The sequence below is a fragment of the Engraulis encrasicolus genome, chromosome 4, assembly GCF_034702125.1.
Source record: "Engraulis encrasicolus isolate BLACKSEA-1 chromosome 4, IST_EnEncr_1.0, whole genome shotgun sequence".
In the NCBI taxonomy this organism is placed as follows: domain Eukaryota; kingdom Metazoa; phylum Chordata; class Actinopteri; order Clupeiformes; family Engraulidae; genus Engraulis; species Engraulis encrasicolus.
The window spans coordinates 2605001-2618163 of NC_085860.1; the positions used below are offsets into that span (position 1 = coordinate 2605001).

Sequence of the window (13163 nt, forward strand, 5' to 3'; positions counted from 1 at the left end):
GCTGAATGTATAGTGTCCTACCCTAAAATGTGAACCTTTCCTAGTCTGTTTCTCCCTTAATATTAGTGTCAGATTCAAACCAATGCAGTTCTGGGGTGCTACCTTGCTACTAAAAAGGCACACCAAGAATGATTGAAATCCGGATCGGTCGGGTCCCAAAGCGTCTGATTTCACGTGAAATGACCCATGTGCTTTTGTTTGGAGCGGAGAATAAAGTGAGCCTGACCAAGAGATTGTGTGTGTGTGTGTGTGTGTGCGTGTGTGTGTGTGTGCGCGTGCGTGCGTGCGCCTGGACGTGGATGAAGAACGCGACAGAGGTCTGGTACACTCTTTCGGCTTATGTGTAGGTAGGTGCCACACTAAACACCGGAGGGACTGTGTGTGTGTGTGTGTGTGTGTGTGTGTGTGTGTTTGTGTGTGTGTGTGTGAAATAATTACAGCATGGCTTTTTGTGAATTCTTGACGGCATTTCAAGACGTATGGCTAATGATAAAGCAAGACCTTCAGAGTTAGGTGATGGGCACAGCAATTGGACAAATGTATTGGTTCAGATCACTTTATACAGTCTCTGGACTGTAGGGGGACCCTCAAGTTGACCTGGGGGTAGCATATCTCTTTAAAAGATATATTTAAGATCGACTGACTCACGAAATGCCTAGCTAGCTCACATTAATCTTGGCCATATCTGGTGTTAACTCACTACTATGACACTTTTATGTGATGCCTACAATGGGGGGAGAGTGTGAGTGTGTGAGAGTGAGAGAGAGAACCGCACCCCTGATACCCGGTCGGGTGAAGGGCACTAGGAGGTTGTGATGAGGATGAAACGTTAGGCAAGCTGCCGTGCAGTCATCCCAAACTGTGTGCTTGTCAGTCACACCCTGGTCCTGACAGGACACAATTGTTTGTGCTCATTGCCATTAAATGTTGTGTTTAACGAGCTGTGTAATGAGATGGACATGTCCTCTCTCCTCCCTCCCTTCCTACCTACCTCCACTTCCTCCACTCTCAACATGCTTCACACACTAATTAAGCTTACATCTTCCCAACTCTGCCATCCAACACTGTCCACTATTTATTTGGGATTTGAAATTAAGCTTATTTACACACATTCTGCTTAAAGAGACACTGTGTGAGATTTTTAGTTGTTTATTTCCAGAATTCATGCTGCCCATTCACTAATGTTACCTTTTTCATGAATACTTACCACCAGCATCAAATTCTAAGTATTCATTATGACTGGAAAAAGCACACTTTTCATACATGAAAAAGGAGATCTTCTCCATGGTCCGCCATTTTGAATTTCCAAAAATAGCCATTTTTAGCTGCTAAAATGACTGTGCTTGGACCACACTAGAAAATATTTGTTTATTCCTTAGTAAACCTTCATGTAAACATCAAATTTGGCAGTAGGCAGCCCAGTTTCAATGAGCAGCATAGTTGCAGTACCTTTTTTGACCATTTCCTGCACAGTGTCCTTAAGTCATTCCAGAGTTCGGGACTACCTGCGAACCACTCGAGTTCATACCGGGCTCTGAACTATTTCATATGTGACCATTTCTTACCCGGATGGACCTGCTGATGCCCACGTTGTTGTTACAGTTCACAGAGGGAAAAAAAACTAAAAACTATTTTGCAGTTTGCATCGCAAACCAACTTTCTGGTTCCCAAATGCTCAGACTTCCAGCGTGAATACACCAGCCAGTTCAAGATTAGGTACGGGAACAGGCAACGGTACGGTTCTATGTTAGCCTGAATGCGCCCAAATTGATCATGTCAATTGGGGTACACACGCATCATACTTGCACTGGATAAATGTTTTCTGCCAGTAGCACCACACACACAACACTGCTTGGTCTTGAGGGGGAAACTGCATCAACTTTCTCCTCTCCTTCATCACTCTTTAAAAATGTGCCTTCCTCTCTCATTCCCTATAGATAGATTTCCAGGCAACGTCACACGGTAACAAAAGGTAACAACTGCGCATGCGAGGGGCAGAAAGCCGCGCAGTTCAATATTGTGGATAACTTGTCTAAGAAAGTGGGATTTTAAGATGCTGATCTATTTTCAACTGTACTTGCAGAGTTAGTTATGTGATCGGGATGATTTGTATACCTTGCACAGGGCATCCGGTTTTTAGGAAATGTAGGTTTTAATGAGTTTAAAGGTTTTTTGTGATAAAGCAGGTTGTTGCACCATAGCATTTTGATGTATTGTTATTGTAACAGACTTTAGCACTGTCTTAATGCTATTGATTATACACTGGAGAGGGCATTCATATTGTTAATAACGGAATTACTAACTTCCAACTGTAATTAGATCCTAGTTGTTTTAAAACTGGTAACTTGCTTTAGCAAGCTCACACTAATGGTGGTGCTAGCTAGCGAAAGTTAGCATAAACGATTGCAATGTTGTTATGACACAGATGTTTAAGTTATTAGAGATCTGTTGTCCGTTTTTCATCTCCTTACAATTGAAATACAAAATGTAGATTCATCTACAAGTAGAGTCTTGAGATCTAGTAGCAATGCAACATCAGAAATGGGCTGATTTTGTCCAGGTAATGTAGCGCGCTAGCTAGCTAGCAACGCTTATTGAGATTCGGTAGGTAGCATTGCTAGCAAGCTGTACTGTTTCAAATGGTTTATATGTCAGATGTTTGAAATTCACCAGGTTATTTATTTGGTACGGTCGCCTTTCCGTTTAAATGCCGGTTAATCAAGTGTATGAACATATATTCTATGAACAACTATCTGCCAAAAGTCGCACAAGCAGATGTTTACATTTTGTATGCATCTCGTCAAGTCTGCACCAAGCACAAACAGCACACTGCCTGAAGTTGTAAGCACTCCTGTTATGGCACATGAATGATCGTTTTACATCCAAGCAAGATCCTTTGCCCTCTCGCTCACTCCCCCCTTTTCCTCAATGTAGTGTACAAAAACATCGGAGAAGAAACGTTGTCACCTTGATCAAGCACGTTTTACCAACATCAGTGTCAGCTCATTGGCAGCCTTCAGATGTAATGCTATTAGCACTGTACATAACCTGCCTTTTTATCATGAAACCTAGACCTAGGAAAGGCTCTAGGTGGCAAAATTACGATTGGGGATGGGTCGGGAGAGTGTGTACCGGCCGTTTTTTATTTAAAAAAGAGCAACTAGCAAAATAAGTAAGGGTTAACGTTCGGCGAGAAGGTCGCTACCGTGGAATAGCAGCACGACAGAGAGAATCTTTAGACCCCGACGCGGAGCGGAGGGGTCTTGTTCTCTCTGAAGTGCTGCTATTCCACAAAGCGACCGACTCGCCGAAAGTTAACCCGCTTATTATATGGATATACTTAAATGATTCACACATGGCGGGGACATTTCTTTAGACCTATTTAATGTAAGATTGTTGCTGCGCAAAACAAAACAGTGCCGTCGTGGAACACCGCTAGGCAACAGCTAGGTAGCCAGGACAACAGGTGTTGTCTATCACAGCAGCTGATTAGAGTGACAAAAGACCGACCCCTGCGGAGTGATATGAAACATTCGCTTTAGCCACTGACTTGTATAGGCCTACAAGCCAGTGGCTTTAGCAGTGAACGTCTTGTTGCCATTGACAGCGGTAGCCAGGAGAACGGGTGCTGTCTATCACAGCAGCTGATTAGAGTCTTGTTGAAAAGTCGCTTTAGCAGTGAAAAGTCTTGTTGCCATTGACAGCGGTCTGTTATAGACCAACCCGTCCGTTATCGAAAAATAACAGACGTCCGAACGTTGGGGAGCCCCGTTGAAATGAATGGAGCATTCGACAGATGACGTCACAACCATATAATAACAAAAAGTAACACACGTAGATTTTAACAGAGCTGTATACTGTTTTTCTATGGCCGTAGAAGCCTTTCTGCCCCTTGTCGCCGTGCGCAGGCGCGCTGTTAGTAAACATGAAATCTATCTATTCTTCTTGATAGTTGACTCCTTCCTCTCCTCCTCCATACCATCCTCTCCCTTCATCCCTCCCTCAGATCATACACCTCCCGTTACATTCTTGCTCCCTCCCTGCCACTCAACATTCACTTTTTCTCTTGAATGTCATTTAACATACCTTCTCTTGATATATTTATCTTTTTCACCACATCTTCTGTACCCGGGTGGGACGCCTTGTTTTTTCATAACATTGGTTAAAAATCTACAAAACTGTTATTTTTCCTTTAAAAAACAAATGTCAATGAAAGAAGATGTGATATATTATGTTTCATGTTAGTCTTAGATGAGAAGAAACATTTTTGTTAAGATTTATGTAAAGGTTTATTTCAAATATCCTGCAGTGTGACTGTAACATTAATGAAACCTGGAATATAATATATATATATATAAATTAACCAACAACATTTTGAATAATGTAAGTTATGAAGCATTTGGCATGATTGCATTAATATTAAGTTAACTTTATATTAAGATATGTGAATGTGAAAAAACCTCAAGACAGTAATATTAACTACAAGTTCAATTTCGTAACACAAATTGCCTCCTGTGGGGTGACATGTATGTCAATGTTTGTGAACGGGCAGCTGCAAGGCCAACTACAAGGGTCTTAAAGACCGGCTCCTAACCAGTCAGTACCTCAGTTATTGGAGAGTGCTGTGGAAGCTTAAAGTGACTATTAACCTCTTAATATGTCTTCATATTGCAATGTTTCTGTCACGCAGTTTCTGTTCATTTTATGGTGTCCTGTGGTGTGACTGCTCTTATAGAAGGATTTTTTTTATATAAATGAAAACACATATTAAGATTAAATAATATCATTATCAAATTAGCATGATCTCAGATGTCAGTCATGTATACAAAAGGATTAAAATGGCCATAATGTAGTGAATTTCCTGTGGTGCGACTTAATTTTCCTGCGGTGTGACATGCCTATGCAATGTGTTAATGCAGGACACATTTTCTCAAAAATGGCAAAAATTAGGCGAAATTCCATTGACCACTAAGCTTAAGTGCTTTATGTTTTTTCTATTTTTTCAACATTTTTCAAACAATTTTTTCAGGAATTGGATTTTTTTGGCGTTACACCCTTAACTCATTGGCTGCCAGCCATTTTCATAAAAGAGTACCTCGGAGTGCCAGAGACTTTTCAGCATTTTGGGCGTTTTTTGGAGGCTCACAGAAAATTGAGTTCTTTGTCTATGTCAATGCCATACCTATCAAAACACAGATTAGACGCTCATCTGTCAGCAGAAAAAAACGGTGTCTCTCTACCCCTTTCCGTTCTTTCATAATCATCTGTTAAAATTCGCCAAATAGCCAAAATGCTGAGAAAACGCCATTTGAAGTAGAACGTTTTTGCCCATAATGACATCGTCCTAACAACTCCAAACCTATCAGATGCTATTACAGAGTCTTCCGTCATCTGTAGCCTGAACAAAAGATCGTTTGTATGACCTTTTCAACCTAATATACTGAAATATAACGGGATTGGACTCGAAAACAAGGGTGTTTTGGTTTAGTTGCTGGCGCGCAGAATGGATCATGAAAGAAGGTGCCCCTAACTCCGGGAACTCCCTCCCTCTCCCTCCCCCTCTGATTGTGCGCTCTGTACCCTCGTTGGAGAACGAATAACAGCTGGTTTATTTCCTCCAGAAATAGTACCGTGCTGTGTCTTGTGGGGGAGGGAGGCAGGTAGGCAGGCAGCTCCGCTTAGCGTAGCTTACTGCAGCTTCTTTGGCAGAGCGGACAATGTGCAGATTGATGATTACTGTAATCATGGTTCTGCTATAGTGATCTTGTCATATATTGTTCAATGAATTTTCTTTTGATAAAGTACTGATCACATATCCAACATTTCACAAGCCGATTGGAGTGGTGAAGGCTAGCTGGTCTGAGGCTAAGTGCAATGCTTTCTCATGTGAGCTGACTGTATCTGACCAGACACAAAGCCTACTCTGTTCCAAGAATCTGCAACCCCCCTGTCTTTTTTGATGATACAGTAAGCCGATCATACTATACAGATCCATAAAAATAACTAGAATGAGTAAAAATAGTTGACTTACCAAGGCTCCTGTATTTAGGCTTAGTTGTAAGTTGTTAGCGATTTCGTGCTAGCTAGCTAGCTAGCGTAGCAAAATTTATAGCCAAGCATTCCCAACATCACCACTAGTCCTGTGCATTCTCCTGTTAGATGATATTTTGTAAGCATCATCCTGATGTTGTGTAGGCTGATCACATTATCCAAAATGAAAGGTTGCCACACAGATCATCTCATGGTGTATTTTGGGCAAGCTAGCTGCAATGCCTTCTAGCTAGATAGCAACTGGGGGTTGTATTTTGGTCATGAGAGGAAGGGTTTTTTTTTGGTCAGGCTCTGACACTAAAATCAGTAGCCTACCTGTGTTAAAATCAGAGGACAAGAAAGTAGACTACTGTCACAGGTGCTTTACTTTCAAAAATGATTTTGCTATGCTACTTTTGAGATGATAATATTAAAAAAGGGGTGTTTTTGTCTTGACATTTCCTCCTGGTCTGCACTAAAGCCATGCCTTGACTGTTCCTAAGGACACTTCTGCCACCTACAGGAACAGTTAGAAAATGACTAGAGGCTTGAAATTTATACAGAAGATAGGTCAGACCGTCCTCGAGGCCTGGCTGTAAAAAAACGCAATTGTCGGCGAACGACGTCGAAGGTAGGGGGCGTCACTATTTGAAATGACGTCATTCGACGGCCAAGGCAGCCAATGAGTTAAATGTCAACCACCCACCCCCATCACTGTCGTACATCATGTTGTGGCTGTTTAAAACATGTTGGGGTTGTTCAAAAGCATACCTTTGTCATACCAATGCTTCAGCTGCCTTGTTTTTGCTTCATTAAAAAAAAATCTGATTTAGACTTGGTGACTGGTACACAAAAGCAGGAACAAGAATTCCTCCAAGGCCCACTCACATCTCAGCAGAGTTAAAGTGAAACTGATGTGGAGCGAACTTGATGCCGCACTGGGCGAAACGCGTTCGCTCCGAAAAATAAAGTAAGAAAAAGAACAGTAAGCAGTGTGCGGTGTCTTTTGAAACTGAATCTGTTGAGCATCGCCAAACAGGTATATAGGCTGTGCATGATCATCATGCAGAGAGATAAACAGACAAACCACGAAAACAACGTCAACTCTGGAGGTGTTGATGGTAGGACAGCAAGCAAACGAACACAGTTTTGTGGAAAAATGCTAGTGGCTTAGTTACACAGGCCTCCGGTGTTACGCACGCACACACACACACACACACACACACACACTGGGGAAATCCAGACATCTTCATTTGCATGCCCAATATAGATCAGGCGAGAAATAAACACAGTCTAAACCACAACCAAGGCTAGACGACACCTCACACTCTCAGAGCTTAGTTGAGAAGTATCTCACAGAAGTGAATGCACCAGACCCCTTCCATTTCAACAAATAACTGAATTAAGATTGTTTGTCAATAGAAACAAAAATGTAGAGTATCATCATTGTCAGTGTTTTGTTGTACACAAGTACACTACAAATATTTACCACCCTCTGAAAGTATCTTAACAGGCAGGCATTTTTGTACAGATAGCAAGGGCAGTATACCGTCAGTGACAGCTTCACATGATTCAACTATGCAAAGGTGCTTTCAATTCAGTTTGGCTAGTGTATTGACCTATAGAATTGGTGATTTACTCAATAATCTCTCATTCTAGCCACTGGGCATCTGCAAAAACCCCTGCCTGTGCCTATTCACAGGTTGCTCTGTCAACGGTACCTTATGGTAATGCTGAAGAGTTTCAGTATAAGGGTTTTCCAGGAGGGAATCCACAGTGCAGATGGTGACTTTTAAAACCAAAGCACAAGTGCTTCCAGCTGTTTTGCTTCTGAAGAGGATTCCTTTATGCTTAAATGAGAGACATGCACTTAAAAAGTATGCAAGCGAGCTCACGTTCATGTGCTGTTTATAGGTGTGTGTGTCTGTGTGCAAGAGAGAGAGAGAGAGAGAGAGAGAGAGAGAGAGAGAGAGAGAGAGAGAGAGAGAGAGAGAGAGAGAGAGAGAGAGAGAGAGAGAGAGAGAGAGAGAGAGAGAGAATGTGTGTTCATGTGTCTTGGCGCATGACCAATTATTTGTTGCGAGGAAGTGCAAAGCAGTCAAAAAATTCCATCAAGATGTCAACAGGACATCTCCATTACATTACATTTGTCTTTAAGTGGGCAATGTCCTTAATGGCCATCTTAAACAAAACTCTGATTCATTACCTGATTAGCTCACCCTACTCTGACAGCTAACTTACTCAGTAAAGCGTTTGTCCAGCACATTAAAATGACATTGGAGTTAAGCAGCACCCATCTGGCTGACAACAGAATATTCTCAAGAGGACACTTCACACACAATAGTGAAGTGTGGGTCCAACTCAATATCTCATCTCCTGGCCTTGCCTTTTCAATGTGGGTTCATGATGCCAGGCAAAACCTCATTGACAATAGAAGTTTTATTCAATACCTCGCAAAACTCCAGTTCTGAAGTTATTCTCTCATTTGCAAAACGATGTTGAATGGGTCAAAGTGCCCCAAAAGTCGTTGTGCCTAGGCTGACAGCGGGGGAACTTTATTATTTTCTCCATGGAGGTGGGACATAAACAAAGCACGAGGCCACAAGCAAAAGGCGTGCATGGTAGGTAGGTAAGATATTGAGAGAACCCTGTGAGTCCCTCAAATGGAACCAGAGAATAATCTCTCATTTCCACCGCCACAGAGCCGGTGCTGGGCCGGTTCAACACCAGCAGGGCCCCAGTGGGACAAAGATAATATATTGATAGTTCTATTGCATTACGTTCCCCAATATGCAACAGCCAGGAGCTGCTGCCTTGAGTATGACACGGTTAAAAACACCAGATATGATCAGTGTTGTTCCATGCGGGTGAATCATAAAAGGTTTCAGATTACGAAAACCATGTCATGATGACTGACTGGCATACAAGGCCTTTCGCAGTCCAAGAATGTTTTAAACAGACGCATATGTCAGAGAAGACCTAATATTCTAGGAGGTCCATTTTTTTTTACCCAGAACTGCATTCTGTAGAGGAGACTTGATGTCAAAACTCATTAGGCTACCTTTTATTTTGTCACATGATATCATTTTTAAGTATCTCTTCCTTCTACCATGCCATATTAATGCAGTGATATAATCCCAATAGGTTTTGTGCATAATGTGGAAGGCACATTGAATTCAAATGCACTCAAGTGAACAAATGGTATTATTCTACCTTTCTGGCTCATTACTTTACCAACATGCTTGAACACAGAAACAATGTGTAAACGTGTGTTATCTGATAAAAATCTATACCATCCAGCAGAAAAGCAATAGAATATCTTATCACATCTGGCTTAGTCAGACTTATGTAACAATTAAGTTAAAAAGACAAGTAAAGACTGAAAAACAACTTCATTTTGGTACAGTCACAACACATTAATTGAGCTTACCATCACAAGCAGGGGAATTCAAACTTTGAAATGCACCTCACTTGTGTGGCACGCTCACCTCCATATTTTGAACATTGTACATGATGCAGATACTACCGTTCAAAAATGTGGGGTCATCCTAATTTTTCCGGTTATTGTTTTGCAATTCAGGATTTAAAATCTCAATAGCTTGAAATTGTACAACTGAACCTCCAAATGTGGAAAAAAAGGTTTCTTTACATTGATTAAACCGGACAGAAAAGTGAATGTGCATTGCCACCACCTCGTCTATAAATTCAAGTCAAAATAGCGGTATGAATTTCCAGCCATCAGAATGAACCTAATGGGACCCGCTATTATGAATTCACAATCCCTTGTGTCGGCCATGGTTAGTGTACAAGCAAGTGTCACACACAAGCTTACAGTCCAGTAGAAGTTAGTGGAACATAGGGTAAAGGGGTAAAATAGGGTATGAATGCATAATATTGCTAGTTTAGGTGGTGTGGTTCAAGAATCTGACGGGTGGCACTCTGGCACCCCTGAGAATGTTTTTTTTAAAATGACAGTAACATTTCCTTAATGTCATGTTTGATATCCAATTTAACCCATTTTTGTGCGCAAATCATTCAGATTACCAACAAATAACCGGTAGTGTACGTTAAGATACACAAATATTTTCAAACTTATTCTGGCTGATTCCAGCTTCATGAATCATTTGCACTAAAAAAAAATAGTGTCAAGGCACACTATGTAGGCTACTACTGCTCTGTGCAATGTGTAGTGGTGTAATAGTCTTTTCAATGACTATTACAACGTTCCACAGGCAGAACGATGCACATTAATTTGTGAGGCTATTGGGTCATTTGAAATCGGATTGAAATCAGACACTTTGGGACCCGACCGACACAGATTTCAATCATACTTAGTGTGCCTGTTTAGTAGCAAGGTAGTACCCCAGAACTGCATTTGTGTGAATCCGACACCAACATTAGGGGAGAAACAGACTAGCAAAGGTTTACATATGAGGGTAGGACACTATACATTCAGCCTTGATATCAGTCAGTGTAAGTCACAAAAAGATGTCCGAGGTGTTGTTTGAAAGCTCTTTTCTGGCTCTACAAATGACACAATCAGCATGGAATACAACAACCTTCAGAATATGAATTATGATAAATTGAAAAATGAAAAATTTAATATCTAAATCTAAAAACTTATGTATGTATAACAATATTGATTTTCTTGAGAAGGTTGTATGAAGACCTTCCAAAGACCATAGGCAAAATCAGTAAAAATGTCTTCAAAATAACTGTCAAATGTGTTATGTTTTGCACCTCTTGCCTTTACTGCTAATGACAGAAGGGCTCCATCACTAAGCACAATTTCTCCTTTCAAGTGAACTCGTGTTTTCACCAGAAAGAGGAAGTTTTACAGTTTCACAACATTGACTGTTGTTTGTCAAATTCCACTATTGGACTGGACCTGCACTACTCCACAAGAAAAACACACACACACACTGTTACTATTGCTACGGTCACTGCTATTATTTCTATTATTGTAATGTCTACATTTATCCTATCTTATTTTCTGTTTACATGTTCAATGTTGAATGTTAAATGTTCATTTGTACTGTATTTATTATTGATCACTTATTGTTACCAGTCCATCACTGTTACCGGTCCTGTCTTGCACTTTATGTCAGTCTGTAAAATGTCAGTCTTGTATATGTCTATGTCCTGGCATGGTATAGAGAGAAAACTTAATTTCATTTTCCTTGTATGTGCATATGAAGAAAGTGACAATAAAAGCTGACTTGACTTGACCTCTCCGCAATGACAGTGGCAAGACATTACCAGCCTAGTAATGTTAAAATGCGAGGAAAAATACTCAAATATGTAGAAATCAATGGGCAACGTGTAACGTGCAAACTGTAGGGCCGCAAAAGTATGTCGAAGTTGTTTGCTGTTCAAGCAGTGGTTTATCATAACAGAATAACTATGACGGCTCGCTGTGCGTGGAATATCTGCCTAATCCGCTTGTCAACAAAACAGCATGCTCAGCTCTCGCCACTAGATAAAAGGCAAAATAGTTATCATTGAAACACCCTTTACATACTTACTGAATCCCTATATTCTCAGGGGCAATGTTAATGGAGGATGTATAAAACAATGAGATGCATACAAGATTATTTAATTTGCTTACCACAACATACAGACTTTGAAAGAGGAATTGACAGGAACAAACCCAACCTTTTTCCTGAGAAAAAAAATCAACCCCCTAACCATTACCTAAGAAACTCAATAATTCAGATAGCATCACTGCCAAATGATGCATAACGAAGCCAAAGGCATCCATAGGTAGTCGTATGTTTTCCCAATTTCACTACAAATATTAGCTTTTCAACAAGCTAGCCTACGCACCACCCACAAGCTACTGGGTTAGCTACTATTGGATAAACAGTCTTTCCAATGTACCAAGTATATCCTCTTAACTTCACAAGCAATAAGCATATCACAATGAATGTTCAGAACCACCGCAAGGACACATATTGAAGTATATTCAAAGAAAATCAAAGAATCATCAGTAGTTGGGTACTTGCACTGAACAAACACCTGGAATTCAAGCTAACGACAGTGCCTACGCTTAGCTAGTTGTTACACTGCTAGCTTTCCTCAGCTAACGTAAGCTAGCTGGCAAGCGTCAGCCGACTCAACATCACAACAATAACAATGACATCCCACGCTGTGAGCATAACTGTCTAAAATACTCGTCTGATGCCAAAGTTAAGTACCAACTCTTTTAAGAAACACACAGATGATGACAGATACCAGCAAGTTAACAATATAATGACATAAAGTGATAGTATGAATAGTATTTTCGGGCTGCGCTTTACCTTCAGTTCCGCACTCTCCGCCATCTTGTTACTCTTGGCGCAGGCGTGATCAGCCCCCAGCACGTGAAGGCAAGCAAACGTGCTCACGCACAAATTCAAAAGAAGCGCCCTAATTTGAACAAACAAAGGGCTTCTCGGCCTGGGCCTAGAGCTACACATTGATACAATGTTACAAATAACAAATGGTAACAAATAAAAGTCTCATTGGGATGGTAGAGCTACTCCAAACAACAAACAGGATTAGGCTAAATTAAACCTACAGTGTAGGCTGATAGGCTACTTTATTATTTTAACTCTCTTGTTTAACACCAATTTGGAGTAAGACCAAATACACTCTAGAAAGTGTAAAATGTGGTCTTTGGAGTGTTTAAAATAATACCTATATATTTACTGTGAGTGTATGCACAATTCAAAAAATTCAACATAGGTCTGTCCTGACTCCCATTTCGCGATTTGTTCAGAACACTGATCAACCATTGTCATCTTCATTGGGTTCTGCTGCTTTCCATGTTGGGTCATAGGCCTATTCTCTTGCTGACAGTCCGATGTCATTGTGTCCAGATCTTTCTGTCTTCTGTCAAACTGTGTGATGATGAAGATGTAACTCCTCCATGGTGTGGGTCTCCTTAGACTGGTTTTCTATCTTCAGTGTGTGGATCATTGTAGGCTGGTCCTCTGGGTTCATATATATGATCAGTGACGTGCACATACATTTTGGGGGGCATGTGGAACTTCCGGCTGCCTTAGGCCAGTGGTTTTCAAATTGGGGGCCGGGGAACCCTGGGGGGCCACGAAGGGGTGCTGGGCCGCGAAGGGGTGCAGGGCCGCAGCAGG

General features: G+C 41.1%; 1 protein-coding gene across 1 annotated transcript in view; it reads right to left on the minus strand.

Annotated features, from left to right (window-relative positions):
- The window catches only part of pias1b (protein inhibitor of activated STAT, 1b), a 44569-nt gene extending 32196 nt beyond the window's left edge, over positions 1-12373 (minus strand). The window contains exon 1 of the mRNA XM_063196527.1: positions 12330-12373. Within this exon, the coding sequence (XP_063052597.1) occupies positions 12330-12353 (24 nt within the window). The 5' untranslated portion in view covers positions 12354-12373. The remainder of the gene's footprint in view (positions 1-12329) is intronic.
- Positions 12374-13163: the final 790 nt, after the last annotated feature.